Genomic DNA, 17,726 nt, shown 5'->3' on the forward strand with positions numbered 1-17,726 from the left:
AATGTTGCGTTGAAGTCTAGAGGAAATTACACTTTTTTTCATGAATCTTCTGCCGTCATCTTCCTAAAATAAGTAAGTTTTTTTTTTTTTTTGCCAGTGATTTTAGTTTTAATACTTTTTTTTAAAAAAAATCACACATTTTTCTTTTCAAAAGATGTTTTAGGCAAAAAAAAAAAAAAAAGTTACTTTTGGCAACAACAAAAAAAAAAAAGTCAGGCCATTATTTTAGGAAAGTGACGTTATACAAATGCAGCTTCAGTTCATATCGTGGCAATTCACATTGTTTTGGTTTCTAAAAGACACCAAATTAAATACTAGTTGCAAATTATGAAAATTTGGTAATAACACACGTAGACCTACAATGTTGTGGAAAAAGTAGTTGCCCTCTTGCAGAAAAATGATTCAGCTAAACACTTTAAATACCATCAGATAGCTAAAGAAATGAAAATATTGCTTTATAGAATCAGTTCAGATTTTAATTGCTAATTGTTCATGAAGACAGGTGAGTGTATATTTAGCAAAAAATATAAAATATTAAACTGCAGTAGCTAAAAAAAGTGAAGAGTTGGATTACAGACTGCAGTTAGTGATGTTCAAGTTATCGAAGGCAACTGAAAAAGAGATTTTAGCCTTGATTTTAAAGAAACTTGGTGTTTTGACAGGGCAGGTGATATTCTCATAGAAGATTGGCAGCTTTTAATCGGGAAAGTTGTGCTTGTAGTCATTCTTCTTTGTTCACCATTGGTTATCTGAGGACACATGCTGTAATTTCTGCTTTACATCAAAAGAGCTTCATAGACGAGAAGATAAAAACTAATTATTTGACACAATTTTGAAAGAAAGAGCTCCAGTTTCAAAAGAAAAAGCCCAAAAGAGTCAAATGTAAGTGCTAGGACTACCTTCAAAAGATGTTGCATCTATAGGATCAGGTTGCCATTCGTGTAAAGCTTTGTAAAGCGGCAGGAAGGTTTGAGTGTTTCTGCATGGATAGTGAGGTGGAGATGTTTGCAGGCTTGCGTTGCATCAAAAACAGCAACTTCTCTCAGAGAAGCAGGATCGGATTGCAGAGTACTGGGGGGGAAACTATTTCTCCAATTCTGAGGTCCCCAAACCTGATCAGAACCCACTTAATAATGACTTTATATTACAAAGACAAAAACAAAAAACTATTCAAATGTGTTTTATTATTAGAAAACCTTAACGTTTCAATGTAAGGTTCAGAAGGCACCGCAATTTATTCAAAACTGAAACGTAACATTTTATATTCCATACCAGAGTATTTCATCAATTCATACCACACTACATAAGGTGAACACATTTTCCAATAGTTCAATTAGTACTTTCATTACAAAGGTTTAGGAAAGTCATAAGTTTGAGTGAAACACAACAGATCCAAAACAAGAACTGACATAGTAGATCTGTTCAATTCCTGTTTCTGGAAAAACAAGCCACTTCTCAATTTTAATTAATCTAGTTATTTTTGCTTTATGGATCTGAAACTCTAGGATTTCAGCACCTATAAAAGACGCTTTTGTTACATCTGACAGTATGAAAAATAATCTATAAGTAAAGTTTGATTAAGAATAACTCCACTGATGCACATTCAAAATATACAGTGGTGGAAATTCAAATGCAAAAAACTGGGATCACGACCATCTTCTTTGATAAAACCAAATCTAGAGACGACTGTGCAAAAACGGTTGCCTGATAATGTGAAAAACATAATGGACAAACCAGAGTATGATCTTCTCCAGAGTGTGTGTTAGTCAGAGGCTTCTTGAGATGCAGCATTGTAACACAGACCATGAGAATTGGTCTTTCATTTCCCTTTAAATTGAAGTGAATGACAGTAGCATTGACAGAACAAACTTAATCTGACAGCCCTAAAAACAAAATGCAACAAATCTCAGCATATTGTTGCAGGGTTAGATTTGCAAAGCTACACATAATAAATGCAGTTGTGCTTTAACCGTAAAAAAAAAAAGAAAAGAAAAGAAAGAAAAAACAATGGCTCAGACAATGCAAAGAACTAATCTAGAAGAACAATCCCTAGCCTTACGGGACTTTAATACGTCTGAACAAATATAAACAGCAGCATTTTAAAAAAACAAAACAAAAACAACAACAACAATGCATCAGTTTGGCAAAATAAAAGTAGAGCTTGAAAGAATAAAATTTCATGTTGGTTTGGACTCGGTCTTACACTTCATGTAAGATTTTGCTCATGTTCTGGTGTTTGTTTACACCTAGTCACATCCAATGGCATCTTTCATAATGTGATCCCTTAATTCCTTCAACATTCATTTCAAATTCAGGAATTATTTGAAAAGAAAAAAAACATAAGAAAAAACAAATACAACAGCCAAATTATTTCATTTTACATTAGGAGACTCCAACTTGTATTAATGGTAGGGCATATTTTTGAGCTAGTCTAATTTTTAACACTTAACCATGTGAGTCATGAAGTTTGTTTTTATTCAGTTTGGAATGCCAGCGCTGAAATAAACTTCAGGACTGGGAGTATAGCACGCAGATTGTCCTGGCTGAATGAAGGCATCAGCCTGAGTCCATCCCCAACCAGCTCCATCTGTGACTGGATACATAAAGTTTGGGTTGGTGCGGAGTAAAGCCCCCTGGGTGGTGCGGAGTAAAGGACCCTGGCTGGCTCTGGATGAAGCATCGTAACAGGCATGAAACATCAGCCTCTGTTGTATTGGATTGAATTCTAACGCTGTAGACGGAGGCGTGTAAAGCTGTGAAGCTGTTTGGTGATAGTCAGTAGTGAATTTTGTGTATGTCTGGGCTTGTCTCTGTTCAGTCTCATGAACTTGTCCTCTAGGATCCAATAGAAAGCTGCCCCTGTACACAGGAATATCTCCTGAGTGAGTTTCCACGTTTATCCTGGCATCCTTTAAATAGGGGACTTGTTGTTCCCACACCCTACCTGTGTGAAAACCTGCATCGCTCCATGATGGCTGCTGGTTTTGACGCTGCTTTTCATAACTTGAGATTATCTCATTGCTTTCTCTCTCTAGCCTCAATGCTTCCCTTTCTGCTCCAGCTGATGCTGAACTGTACCAAATATTGGTGCCACAGCTCCCCTCTCTGTAGTAGGAGTCAAAAGGTGAAAACTCCTCAGAGTGGGCTCCAGCAGCAAAATGTCCCCCATTCTGGGCCTGCAAATCGTCATATGTCCAATCTTTACTTGAACATTCCTGAGATCCCCTTAACTTATTTAGTCCAGGCAGGTTGTCACCAACATAACCATCTTCGCCCTGAAATACTGTGACTGTGATGTGCTTTTCTGACATATAATCACCAGAATCTGTATCTTCTTGGTAGAGCTGTTGCTCTAGTTGAGATGTTTGAAGCTCTAACTGTATATCAATAATGTCTACAGGGCTATCTATAGGAGACTTGGTCTCTAAAACCTCAGAGGGTGATGTAGCTACATCCGATTTAGATGAAGGTGATGCAGGTGACTCATAAAGATGATCCGTGTCAAAGGATCTTCTCTCCAGCAGAAGTTCACCTTCACCTATAGGCAGGCTCACATTAAACATGGTATTAGTCCTTTTCCTTTTCTTCTTCATCGGTTTCATTCTTTTTGCTTGTTCTGGCATCGCTACAAAGCCTTTTTTGGGCAAATGTCGAGGTGTAATCTTGTTCAGACCTGAAACGGGCAATGCGAATTATGTAAGAGGGAACAGACGTTTTGTTTTGTTTTTTCCTTTCAAAATATCAGAGGAAAGACTCGCCTATGACAGCTTGTCTTTTTTGTTGAAGGTTGGAATGTTCCCCTCCTCTTGAAAGCATCTTTAAACCTTGAAAATGAGAAAAACACCAAGGATATACAGGAAAAAAATGCACATAAAAAGACTTTTAAAAAGAAAAATAGTGAGTTAGCAAAATGAGAGAAAACTACAAAAAGCCTGAAAAAGAAATTGTAATTCAAAATTCATTCAAAACTTTACAAACAAAATGTTCAAACTGCATAACGATGGATTCACTTAATTTGTTCTCAGATGGCTAAGTGCCTTGTAAAAATATTCACACCCCTTGGAAGTTTTCCACATTTTGTCACATTACCTACATCGGCACAGGGCACATGTAGTGCCTAATAGTGAAGCGGAAGAAAAAAAGCGATGAGTTTCCCCCCCAATTTCTCTCACAAATAAAAACACCCTGATATACAGTACAGACCAAAAGTTTGGACACCACTGTGTGTCCAAACTTTTGGTCTGTACTCAATACAGACCAAAAGTTTGGACACCACTGTGTGTCCAAACTTTTGGTCTGTACTTAATACAGACCAAAAGTTTGGACACACAGTGGTGTCCAAACTTTTGGTCTGTACTGTACATTCGTATTCAGCTCCTCTGAGTCCACAACTTGTAGAACCACCACTTACTTCAATTACATCTCCAAAACTTCTGGAGTATGTCTTTAAAAGCTCAAATCTTCTCTGTTGCAGTTTGAGCTTAGTAAGATTGGAAGAAGAACATTTGAGATCGTTAATTTATCCCAAGTCTTGCAACAAGATTCCACATTTTGTGGAATCGGGCCTTTGACTAGGTCATTCTTACATGCGTGGTGTGGCGACAAAAAACTTTGGCTTATTCACTGGGCAAGCAGAAGCTGATAACAGAAGTTTTCTGAGAAGTTGTTAGTTTTCTTTTTGAACTGATGAACCATTGTCCAAGGTCACTCAGCTGTTGCGTTGGAGATGGGGAAAGACTGTCTTCTTTGTTAAGCTGATGGGAAGTCCCGTGCTTTACGGAAGTGGTGGATATTAATAAGCAGTGTATCTATTTGTCTCTTTACTCTTGGATTTGCCGAGAGTCTCAGCGGTCATTTTCTTTTCTTTGACCCTTGAGTAAAATAATGACAGAGTGCATTCTGTTATTCTTGATTCGCTGTTAATTGGAACAGTGTCTCATATAAAACTAAGATTAATTAATAAATCTCCTTATCAACACTTTATAGCAAAATGCAACTTCTTAAGGGTTACTTTGAACAATAGAAGAATTGCAGAGTGCATGACTAATAGCTGTCCTATCAACAGGTAATTCCACCTAAGTTGAGAATCTTGGCATGTCATCCATAGTTACCAGACCTGTCTGCTGCGCTCCTTGGTCTTTCTGAAGCCGTTTGTTCTCTAACAAACCTCTGAGAAATTCAGAGAACAGATGCACTTAAACTGAACTTAAATCACAGTATAATAAATGAGTGACTTTTGAACTCAGATGATTTCACTGAATTTGTTTGCTTTTCAACCCGTAACACTAAACATTCTTAATGTCGCTTCCATTTCTGTTTTGAGCTACTTTTTGTTGATCAAACACGTAAAATCCAGAGGGATTACAAGGAAGCCTGCAGTTTTACTTTTAAGTTAGAGAGGTATGAATATTTTTGAAAGGCACTGCCTATAACTGCATATATGATAGTTTTGTAAAGAGCTCTGACTTGTGTAAAAAAAAATAAAACTGGAAGCTACAAAAGAAGAGCAACGGCTTCACAAATAAAGAAAAGAAAATAGAAATGTTTGTATAAAAACATCACTGTAATCAAAAATGCCTCCTGGCCCTGCAAACTATTCTATGGAGAAGGTCAGTTTCACCCTGGATGTAAAAAAAACATGCTGCATGGCATCCATTTTGTAAACCTGTAAGCGCACAGGGTTATGACAAAGCACATTTTCGCATCCTAGACAAAAAGACAGACTGATACTTACAAGTCAGACTTTGAGAGCAAGGATGGAGCGAAAGAGATGGAAGGTTTATGGCCCAGCAAAGAAATGAAAGTCATCTTTACTTACACCAGTGGTAACTTTTGCCAGTGAGTTGACTACAGATGGACTCTGGTACATTTACTATCTGGGAACATGAGATATTGGTTGAGTGCAATCACAACTTCAGTGCATTACATGAGGCCATTTTCTTTTCTCTTTTTTTTTTAAACAATATCAAATTCGTACAAGTAGATATATAGAATACCTTTCAACCAGTGAAGAATAATCACTTTAACTTGTCATTAAAAAAAAAAAGAATCAGTATTAGATTATCTATGAGTGCCACAAATATGTGAGCCTTTTCTTTCAGTATTTGGAGAACCCGCCTTCAACCGTATCATTCTTTTAAGGCTTTTTGCCTTATAGGAAAGAGCTTTTGTAACAACATTGGTGTTCAGCTTTCACCTGACACTTGTCTCATGAAGGAAAACTAGAATAATAACAGAACATTTTCTCTCTGTACTGACTTTCTATGGTACACCTTATCTAAGTCAGAGACTTTAGAAAGGCTGATAATAATAATAAGTCATTTCATTATTCTTTTCAAAGCCTAATTTTTGAGATTGGTGGAACCTAAACTTTAAAGATACGTGCATTTTTCATTAAATACATACATTGCAAAAAACTATATTTTTAAAACACTTCTGAAACTAAAATGTCATCTTAAAGATTTATTTCTTTTGTGCTTAAGCTTCACAGATTTTGCTACTCACAGATATTTTACATACAAACAAACAGACTTAAAGATCGGTAGTTTTTCTTATCTCACTTGTTTTGTTGTCCTTATCCACTTTGACAACTATTGTTAAAATCTACTATCTTAGTACAAGTTCATTTCTTAAAAGTTTTCAACATAGAGCAAAAAAACCCCCCAACAGAATAACCTGCACTTTGAAGAAGCAAAAATACCTTCATCTCTCCTCTGCCCTCCTCCTCCTCCACTTTGGCAGCCAGTGACTGAAGCTGGAAGTCATCTTCACTAACTTCCCCCAAAGCTTGTATTTGGTCAGGATAAATTTCCATCTACACAATCAAATATTTATTTTACCTCCTGGAATAATACATACACATGTAATCATACATATGTGAGGAATGTTAAGAGTCTGAAGCAAACCTACCAGGTAGTTAACTAGATGGGAGGAGCTGGTGAGGTGATCAATCAGGTCATTTTTGGTGGATCTTATGCGACAGCAGTGGCATAAGAAACAACATGAGCAGCCATCTTCACTTCTAAACTCAACCACACGGATGAGACCTGAGAAAAACATGAGATGGAGTTGTTTTTAACTAACTAGCTTAACATTTTAGGTTAGGAAAACAATTCGATTTGTAAATATACACATGGAAATATACTCACTTCACTTAGAATATACAAAAACTCTGAAGAGGAGAAGATTTGCTTTCATTAAAGTTGATTTTTGGGAGGTCAAGAGATGAATAATAAGTGAAGAAGTTTAAATATATTGATCAAGGGCACAAATTTTGGACTTTTAAAGATGCTTTAGAGCTGTTTGTATTGGTTCGCTAGTTCGAATTTCTAAAGGATTTTCTTCAATCCATTAATGTTCAAATCTATACCTGCACCCCCATTAAGATCAGGCTAAATGTCTCTTAGCAAGTTGCTCCTCAACCACATACTTTTTAGTAAACTCTTAAATGAGCAGACTTTATGGCACAGACTTGAATTTTAAATACAGTTTACAAACTTTTTATAAAATTAAACACAGGGCTTTTTGGAGAGACCACTCAGGAAGCTTAAAGCAAGTCCTTCCAAACTTGTTTTTCTTTGTGTTTAGGATGATGGTCCTGTTGCAACAACCAGCTGTGTCCAAGTTTCAGTCATTTGAATGGATTCAGGACTCAGGAACCACCATGAAACAAAAATGATGTAGAAACAGTGTCCCTGTGAACTGTGGCATTATCATGCTGAGGGTCTGTTTTGCTCGCAGTGACACTGAAAATGGAACATTGTCACATTTTTCAACCTCAAATCAAATCATCAACAACACATTTGAACATTTAACTGGTTTTGGAATGAGTCGAGATGCTCAAGCAAAGTGACTTCAGTAAACTCTAACAGTAGAGTTTAAATATTCATATGGAATTAAACTAAGGCCTTTGTGATGGCAATAAAAAGCCTGCAGTTCTGCAACAACAATATGTGAAAGGCTAGGAACATGAAACCAGGAGGGGGTGTATATATGTAAATTAAGCATTTAATTGCCATTTTAACCATCGGTGAGAAAGACAACTGTGGATTCAGACATTTACACCTAATTCTAGATCTTAAACTACAAAAAAAACAAAACAAATATATCACAAAAAACCTAAATTTATTTGATCCAAGCCCATGACATGTGAACATAAACATGGAGCTGGATGTGTACATTTCCATGTACCAGAACTTCTTCTCAGCCAATATCAGTGATTATATTCATGTATAATTAATCACATGCTAAAATATGACTGTGTACTGAAATCATGCTGCCATTTACACAAGGTTAGCTTTGTAATTACTGCTTTGTTGCGACAGTTAATCTGTGCTTACCAATGACAGGCTTGGCTCTAGGGAAATCCTCCAGAAACCCGTCGCCGCTCTCCGATACCACAGAGGCCTCAGCCGACATCTGGACCCTCTCCAGCTGTGGGGCTGATACGTTTTGTAAGGGTGTCTGCTGCTCTGTTTGTTGTGAGACTTGAAATAATTTCATGTCACCCCTGTCGGATGTCTCTGGATGTTCCCACTGGTTGCGTGCAGGCAAAACGACCCTCTGAGACGCGACCGGATAATGCAAAGGTTTTGTTTCGGAAAAGCTCTCCACCTCAGCCTGCTTTTGTTTTAAGGTCTTCATCAGAGTCACTGCTGTGGTGTTGAAGAGAGAGGCATGTCTCGTTGACAATACGTATACATGTCAAGGTTTCCCCCAGAAAACTTGCTAAGCCCGATGCCTGGGGCAGTCATCCAGTGGTCCGCATTGTTTTTGGGTTAGAAAATGTTTAGAGTTGACAGGAAATTTGAAAATATCACTTGATAATTGCGTGTTATTGGTAGACTGGGAGATAAATACCTAAACACCAACTATAAAGTCTTTAAAAAAAGCAATCATTAAAAAAAAAAAAAACTAAAACAGATGTAATAGAAAATTTCATCTTTTGCCTCATTTCATCTTTGATGGAACTGATGATACGTTTTTACCATTTATTTACTGATTATATCTGCTGTGTTTTTATATTTCTGCAAGATGTGTTTTCCATTAAAGAAGTTTCCAGATAATGTTAGATGTTTCCGTAGCTGTAATAGTATAAGAGACCTGAAGACATCTTGGGTAAAATGCTTAACCTGGCAATTGTCTTAAAGGACTGACGTGTGGAATGTAGTTTGTACCCTTGTTTGACCCTGCACCCATGAGTAACTGACAAAGAAGAACTAGAAGTTTCTCCTGCTCTCTTTCCTGCCATAAAACATCCCCCCCAAGAGGTGAGGGTTAGTTCATGAGGTGGGGGTAAGGATTGTCTCTGTGGTCCATCTGGCAATAGAGATAAGATCAGACTTTGGGTGGGTCTCTGCCTTGCTGTGACTATATAATGATGTGATGCGTGTCGTTCAGGGCTGTTCTCCTGACTGCGTTCAGTGAGACGGGTCTTTGAACGCTTTTGCCTTCGAATAAAGAAACTTAAAGACTAATCTTTCTCTTATTATTGAAACAGCTTCTCATTCTTTGATAAATGACATTTCCATAACACAGATAAACAATGCTTAGCCTGGTGGAGGCACAAGCAAAGCCTGGTGGCCCGCCAGGCTTATGATACACTGGGGGAAACCCTGTATGTACAAGAATAACATAAGAGTGTAAATTCAGAAAAAAAAAACTAACCATGATTTTCACTCTGTGTCACCATCATCTGGTAAAGCTCATCTTGAACTTCAAACAACTTTATATAAAAGACAAGAAGATATGAACACGTCAAAACACATGTAGCTAAAAACTAAAAACAAACAGAGTAAAATAGCATACTTGAACATTTCCTGGTCCTTCTTTCTTCTCCAACACTTTAGCCAACTCCATTAAAGGCCAAGCCATCTTAGACAGGTCAGGGCTGCCCAGCCACTTAGACACAGAGTGGGGGTGACAGGCTTTCTGATGAGCAGAATAGCACATGCTAAACAAACAACAACCCCGAGCAGATCACAAATACGCAACATGACTTTTCTTCAGCAGAACTTACAATGTAGTTGAATCGGTGGTGGCTCCCCATTATGTGGTTCCGCATATCAGCTTTGGTGAGTCTGCATGCACACACCTCACACAGGTACAATGTCTCTCTGACCCGTGAAGTCACATTCACACACTCTATAATGGTGCCCAGGCCTAAATATGCACAAAACAGCAGAATTATGGAAGGAAAAACAAGAAAAGGCCACACTTCAACAAACTTTGACTTGTTTCTACAAACCTATGATGGGTTGTAGTCTGGCTTTGTTGTTCAGATACGCCTCCAGAGAGTTCAGCAGCTCGCTCTTGCCTGAAAGCATCAAAATAACATATTTTTCCAAAAACATTTTACACCGAAACTCATGTGTATAGAATATAAGTATTTGGATCCTTAAAATTTCTTCTGTTTGTGCCTTTTTCCATGTTTCAAATAATCAAACTCATTTTAATAACAAAAATAATTTAAAAGTGTTTCCTTTCATGGGGAAGAAAGCTATACAAACCAACCTGACCTTATGTGGAAGTAATAAACCATAATAATAGGAAAAGCCCTTCCTGTCCATACACAATGTCTGGCTGAGTTGCTGTTTGTAGCTTTTTTTCCACTAAATAAATTAAATCACCATTTGAAAACTTAGTTTTTATATTTACTCTGGTCATATCTGATATTAAAATGTACTTGATGGTGTGAAAAATGTGTGTCAAAAAAACAAAGGCAGAATAAATGTGTTTTACAGAACAGATGGTGCAGCATGTCTTTTTGAACCCCACCTGGATCCATCCTGAAGGTTCAACGTAACACCACCTGTGTGCGGAAGATTAGTAATTATACTTTTTAAAGCTTACCTCAGAAGAATCAGCAAAAAAATCCACCATATATAGCACAAGCTTATTGTATACACATTATTTACCATCTGAAACAGATAGATGTGAAGATGTGAACATATAAAAATAACGTGGCATTATTATGCAGTGGGGATGCTTTTTGGTCATAGTCAGTCGAAAGAAGAATGGAACAACAAGCAGATTAATCTTTTAAAAAAAAACCTTGTTGGAGTTTGCAAAGGACACGAGAAGAAACTATAAAACACTGACTTTGAAGGGATGACTAAAAAATATCACATGTGGTTGTAAAGAGCTTAATTGCTAAAAAAAAAAAAAAAAAAGTATTTTGAAAATCATGTATCCTGTTTTCTTCCCACTTCAAAATAGTACTTTGTGCAGGTGTTTCATATAAAATTCCATAATCCTGAAACACAATGTCATTTGTAGATGTGCCAACATTTGAAAAAGCTTACATTGAAATAAAGTGTAAAAGTAGAATAAAATTAAAATAAATAAAAACAGACAAAAAAAAGGTTAACTTTTGCATCTCTTCTAACATAGGATACATAAATTAATTCCTAACAGTTTAGCTGAAATATGATTCAGGCAGAAATTTGCTTAAATAAGTTTTTACTATTTCGGTGTCTGGCTAAGCCAGGGTTCAGGTATCTGTTGTTTCAAATGTAACCACGAGATGGCGCAGCAGTTTCAAACTTTAGCAACTGAAAACAGAACTAAAATGCTAAATTATTTTTGATTTGCTTTCATTGACAACATTCTGAAGCCATTTTAAATCTAACAAACATACAGTTTCTGGTTTAACATCGTTTTTTGGCCTCTCGTCATGAAATGCTGACAATTTGCGGAGGAATGTAGACCAACAACTCTCATAGAAACGACTTTTGTGGACCAGGAAACACCCAGCGGTCTTGGTATTTCCTGTAGTCGAGCCCTACTGACATCATAAATATTCTCTAACAACATCCAGCGTAAATTGTAGCATTTCTCCCCATCCATAAATGGCTCAATTTGACCGATTCTCCTCCGGATATCCGTCACTGTGAATACGTTAAGTATCGTACAAAACAGCGATTCAAACTCACATTCAGCAACAGCACAAAAAAATAAATAAATATATTCCCCGAAGTAAGTGAAGGCGGGAGCAGTTTCAGTAAAGCGACGGTAACTTTGTTCAACAGCCATTTTCAGTGTAGAAAATCCTAACCGTCCAGGTGTCTGCAACAGCGGCATGTGACCCTCGGCTAACCCGACTCAGTCCTCCAGACATTTTTGGCTCCCTGAAACATACCTGTTCTCACCTGGACCAGGAGCAGTCGTTTGTAGCACAGCTTGTAGTTGTCGTGTAGCAACCGCGGGAAACGGGAAGAAGAGATAACAATGGCGCTCTGAAAGTTTAGCAACCAATGTCTTTCGTGTAGCGCTAAGTTGTTCTGAGGAACGCCCCCATCAGGCAAGCCCTCGTGTGTTCATGTGTGTGTGTTGGTGTGTGTGTGTGTTTCAGTGTTTCTAGCCTTGTAAGGCTAATGTTTCCAGCAATTACTACGCCGTGAGGACCTACTGCTCCTTATTGGACCCAAAACCGGGGCCCCATAAGAAACAGTTAGGACTTGTTGAGTTCAGGTTAGGTTTAAGTTAAGGTCACACAGTAACTACTTACATTGACTCTGTTGCATTTACTTGAGTAACTTAAAATATATATATTTTTATTACGCTGTACTTTTAACTTTTACTTGAGTAATTTCTTATTAAGTATTGCTGTTCTTACTTGAGTAAAAATGTCTGTATTCTCTACCCACTGTGAGTAATTTCTATATGAAGAACAAACGTGTTTAAGCCAAAAATTCACCAGACACACACCTGCGTTTTTGTTTTTTTTTGGGGGGCGGGAAGTTTCATTTATTGAAACAAACTAATTTGTAAACTTTTTTTTTAATTCATATGTGTTATTGTCATTTTCATCTTTAAAATACCAAAACATTCCACTTCACTTTATATTTTTGGTCCATCTGATTATATAATTTTTAAATATTAAATTATAAATAATTTGATCAGTTACCAAATGTACCAACCTTCCAGATCTATCTGCTCTGCTTCCTCAGAACCAGAACTAAGGCAGCATTCAGCTTCTATACACCACAAATCCAGAACAAACTTCCAGAAAACTGCAAAACATCTGAAACACTGAATTCCTTTAAATCTAGTTTAAAAATCCACCTGTCTACAGCTGCTTTTGACCCATAATCACTGGAACATTGACCAACATATCTGATATGCATTGATCATGGAACTCAACAAAATGTAATATTTGCTACTGGTTTCCCAATTGTATGATGGTTTTATGTATATTTGTGTTTTTATAAGCACTTTGAACTGCCTTGACACTGAAATTTGCTATGCAAATAAACTTGATCGATCGATTGTTGAAAAGATAACTTTTGTCTCTGTAACCTTTCGATGACTAGTGGAAAATATTGAATGTGTCTGTTTAGCTTCCTTTACTCAGTTCGTACATGCAGGCATGTGTCAAGCATAAAGTGCAAGACGGAGGCACCCAGGGTCACAGTGTGAAACTGCAGAGGATAGAAATGCAAAAACCCTGTTTCTCTTCTGCTTTTCTGAGTTCATTCTTTGTTCATCTTTTTATACTTCTTTGTATCTAAGCAGGATACATAACTTTTCACCAGCTGTGACCTTTTTGACACAGCATTTGCAGAAAATCATTTCCTGTGTTGTAGGTCTAATGCTTTTGCAGATGTCTTTGGAGGTCTGCAAGATCTTTCTATGCAGACAGAGAATGTCCTTGATCCTGCAGATCCGATAACGCAATGTACGTTCGCAATGTGCAAGTAAAACTCCTTGAAACAAACATTTGTAGGCCATCTATCTCTGATTTTGCCTTGAACGGCGCCTGTGATAACCTTCAAAAGAATGTCTTGATCTCATATCATCGAGTTATCGCAAGACCCTGAGTGCTGTGAGGGAGCATAACATTCACAGCCAGCCACAACTTGGCCGTGAAATGAAACATGGCCAAGTTGTTTATGCTAGCCTCCCTTTTCTGCTGTTGCCATGGTTATGTGTTGAATTCTTTTCTCGGGGAATAAGAAGTGGTTTTCATGTTCAAGTTTGTTTTATGGCGAAATAAAGAAATTTAACCACAAAGATCAAACTGGTGTTTGTCTGTCAAAGGAAATAGTGGGACAGGCCGAGATGTTTATTTAAAATGGCTGACCTTTTCTTAAACTTCAGGGTCATGACCCCCAAAAAAGAAAAAAAAGACAATCTACTAACGTTCATTTAAATCAGTTTCTTACCTTGTGCAGACTCAACTTTACAGTGAGGGAGTCCATTCAAAAGCAGAGGAAAGTTTAGGAATCACATTTGGGACTGAAATTTAACTGGCAATATGTCTTTTTTTTTTTTATTTAAACTTTAAGCATCCAGCCCAATAATCACACAAAACGACACTTAATAGTAGAATCAGCTGTTTATCAATATCAGAGAGGATTTGGGTTAGTTTTTATAGGGGCAACCTACATTCTCAACAAAAAGTTATTCACAAATGTGAGAACTTTTAATTTGAAACAGGTTTTCCAACAATAACAGATTTCTTTACAAGAAGAATTGAAGAACTAAATGACCAATTACAAATATCCTTCTATCCATGCCAGGTATACAAGTATAACTAAGTATATTTATTCATCTTTTTATAGTTTATATAATTGTGTAGTCACATCTTGCAAGACACTATAGATGGTTCATTTAAAGAATGAGCATCGTTAGGCCAACAGAGGATAGCAAAGTTGTATTGCCATGTTACAACAACAAAACAATAAAAACTTTAAAACTAAGATAATGCTAGTGGGGTCTAACTATCACATCTGATAGACAATCATTAGCAAATCTGTATTCCAACTCACAGAACAAAGACAATTGAACAATTAGGATACATTTGGCTTCTTTTAAACAAACATTTTTACTAAAAACTAAACTTACATTCATAAACAGTTCCACAGCTAAAATCCATGCAATGTAGAATTTGATTAAAAACAAACCAAACAAGAACCTTTTATATTTTAACATTTTCCCCCCTCAAGTCCTGTGTACGTTAAACATGGAAAACATAACAGCTTGCAAACAAATCACTTCACAAGAATAACGTATGTAAAATTGTTTGAACAATTCTAGGACAAAAATGCAAGAAGGCAGAAAAAAAAACAACAACTATGAATACAAGTCCAGAGAAGATTCGTGGATCACATTCCCATCCTTGCCGGCCATGGGTAATAGAGCGTGTTGAAAGACCCCGTCCCTGGAGGTAGTTGGGATGTTAAATGATAACTGAAAGGAGAAAGGCTGAAGGGGTTTACCATCTGCTGTGGGTAGATCAAGCTTGAATAGATGAACGGTTGATGTGAGCTTTCAGTTCTAAATGAAGCATCCGCCCGTTTTTGACCAGCAGCAGCCTGATAAGAAGGATAACCTGAATTCCCCATTTGGCCGCAGGCAGCTTGGACATGTGGATCACAGCCTCCTGAAGCTGCCACAGTGCAAGCGGGTCTTAGTGGTGGATCAACGTGGAAGCTGATTTGATTCTTTTTGTTAATGTCAGGGTGAGCCTGTTCAGTGGAGCTGCACTGAAACATGTGCTTTATGGGCTCTGGCTGGTCAGCTCCAGTAGTGCTAAAGAGCGATGAACCAATCACAGTCCTGTCAGGTTCTGGGTCACATTTTGGCTCTGGTACTTGTTCTGAGTCAGGGTTGGTAGCAGCACAACCAAATGGAAGTCTACTCTCATTTCTACAGATGTTTTGAACACTGAAGAATTGCTGATCCTGTAGTTTAAAGAGGTCAGCAGTAGGAGCTAGAGCAGTAACAGGCTCGTCTTCAGTGACATTATCTGCAACGCTCCTCTGTGGGTTTTCAAAGGACGAGACGATTTTAGGAGCAGAGTCATGACCTATGGTGACAAGTTCATTCTTACACCCCAAATCAGACGTCACCATCTTAGTCCCTTCTAACGAGTTGGTGGGTGGATTCTTCCTCCAAGGAGCTTCAATCAGGTGACACTTTGAGTCCCAGTTGTACGACACACTTCCAGAGTCATCAATTTTTGAATCCCAAGTAGTTTGAGGCATCGCCGGAGCACTGGTTGCACAGGAGTTAATGGTTGTAATATTATCCTTAATCAACTTGGGGGTGATCTGTTTCAAATGAGAAGTTGGTTTTGAAAACAAATCCTGATCCACGGTGGATTTAAGTTGCTTGGGTCCAGAGTCTTCATCTTTGATACCAAGTAAAGAAGGGCCTGCAGGAAGGTTGACTGGAGAAGACACTGAATTTGGAGAAGTGGGCTCACTCTTCATCTTCTGCATGAAGAGTGTACGTTTAGCTGGCAGAGGGTCTGTCGATGGGCTGCTGGTTTTGTGCAGGGTTTTAACAGCTGATCTTTTTTTAAGTGGGCCACTGACCGACACGTGCAGTTTTGTTCTGACAGATGTGCAAGATGTCTCTTCTGGAAGTAGTTTCTGACCAGAGCTTTGAGGAAAAGCAAGAGCTGATGTTAACACTGGCTTTTGAAAAAGATCAGGTTTGGCATCTTTAGCTAAATCTGCTCTTCGATTAAGGACACAAGAGCCCACCAAATCAGTCTTTGATGAAGAGCAGTTCAAATCCACAGGACTGAAGTCCATTTTTGTTATTACATCTGATGTTCCTACATTGGACATTTTTTCTAAAACTGTGCTTTTTGTAATTTCTTCATCATCTGAAATGAAAACAGGAAAAAAAAAAATTTAAAGATAGGGAAGTGTTGGGGGTGTTAGAAAATATTAGGGTGTGGGGCACTTTAGTCAATCTATGGGGTCTGATAGCATTGAACCAGTCAGTATGCTCCAGTGACAGATAGGGGGTGCTACAGGCCTACATGAAAAGGAGAGAGAATCAGTAATACCTTAACAAGTGCATGCACCAAAAAACCCAAAAGTACTTGAACTGCAGACAAACTAGGAAAAGCAGTTGCTCATATCTAATACAGATTAAAAAAAGCATCTCCTCCCCACCATATTCAACTACCCCTTCACCAATCAATGCCAAAACATTCTACCAACCGTTTGTCTGCTACTTGAGATAAGAACCAAAACACACCCAAAAAAAAGAAGCTCCCTCAAAACTTAACAGTCTGACCTTCCAGGCTGCCATCGTGTAATTTCTTTTTTATCCATTTCAATTAAGACGAAATACATGGTTTGAATCCTGGCTTGGGGTCTTTCTGCTGGAAGTTTGCATGTTCTCTTTGTGAATGAGTTGATTCCAGCTTCCTCCCACAGTCCCAAAATATGACCGTTAGGTTAAATGGTCTCTCTAAACTGTCGTTATGCGTGTGTAGGTATGTTTTTCCTGTGCATCTTCATGTTGCCCTGTGATGAACTGGCGACCTGTGTAGGGTGTACACCGCCTCTCGCCCATTGACCGTTGGACATGGGCACCAGCCCCCTGGGACCCTACAAGGATAAGAGGTGTCCAAAGCGCGGCCTGGGGGCCATCTGCGGCCCTTGGACCAATTCTGACCGGCCTTTGGTCACAGTCCAGCCAGTTGATGGAGTTTGTTTGTTTTTTTTTAAATGAAGGTGAAGTTTTCACTGACAAAGTACTCATCCATGTTTTTGCTTTGAATTTAACTTCTTTTAGTAGTAAAAGAAGACAAAAAAACCACATGAAGCTAAAAACATGTCAAAATGAAGCTAGACAGAGCCACACCATGTTCTTGTTACTAAAGAAAAATCAAAAAAGTCCTGGAGATTAAATTTATTGTATGTTTTGCAGATTAAAAAAAAAAAATCTGGCAAACCTTTTTTATTTTAAATCAATAAATT

The 17,726-nt window shown here is 37.8% G+C and overlaps 1 protein-coding gene across 5 annotated transcripts; it reads right to left on the minus strand.

Annotated features, from left to right (window-relative positions):
- Window positions 1–1,164: 1,164 nt before the first annotated feature.
- On the minus strand, window positions 1,165–12,298 carry LOC116731136 (uncharacterized). Of its 5 annotated transcripts, none has more exons than XM_032580666.1 (12): window positions 12,150–12,298; window positions 10,741–10,810; window positions 10,247–10,315; window positions 10,019–10,161; window positions 9,808–9,930; window positions 9,667–9,724; window positions 8,340–8,654; window positions 6,910–7,046; window positions 6,701–6,814; window positions 5,819–5,876; window positions 3,759–3,824; window positions 1,165–3,673 (listed from the first exon to the last, which is right to left on the minus strand). In XM_032580666.1, exons 2-12 carry the CDS (start codon window positions 10,784–10,786, stop codon window positions 2,478–2,480), a joined length of 2,325 nt encoding a protein of 774 aa, XP_032436557.1. In that variant the 5' UTR covers window positions 10,787–10,810; window positions 12,150–12,298; the 3' UTR covers window positions 1,165–2,477. The 5 variants fall into 5 exon arrangements, with proteins under 5 accessions (XP_032436557.1, XP_032436556.1, XP_032436559.1 ...); XM_032580665.1 differs by having other exon boundaries at window positions 12,140–12,298; XM_032580668.1 differs by having other exon boundaries at window positions 10,777–10,810; window positions 12,150–12,297.
- Window positions 12,299–17,726: the final 5,428 nt, after the last annotated feature.

This window comes from Xiphophorus hellerii, chromosome 13 (genome assembly GCF_003331165.1).
Source record: "Xiphophorus hellerii strain 12219 chromosome 13, Xiphophorus_hellerii-4.1, whole genome shotgun sequence".
NCBI classification, from domain to species: Eukaryota; Metazoa; Chordata; class Actinopteri; order Cyprinodontiformes; family Poeciliidae; genus Xiphophorus; species Xiphophorus hellerii.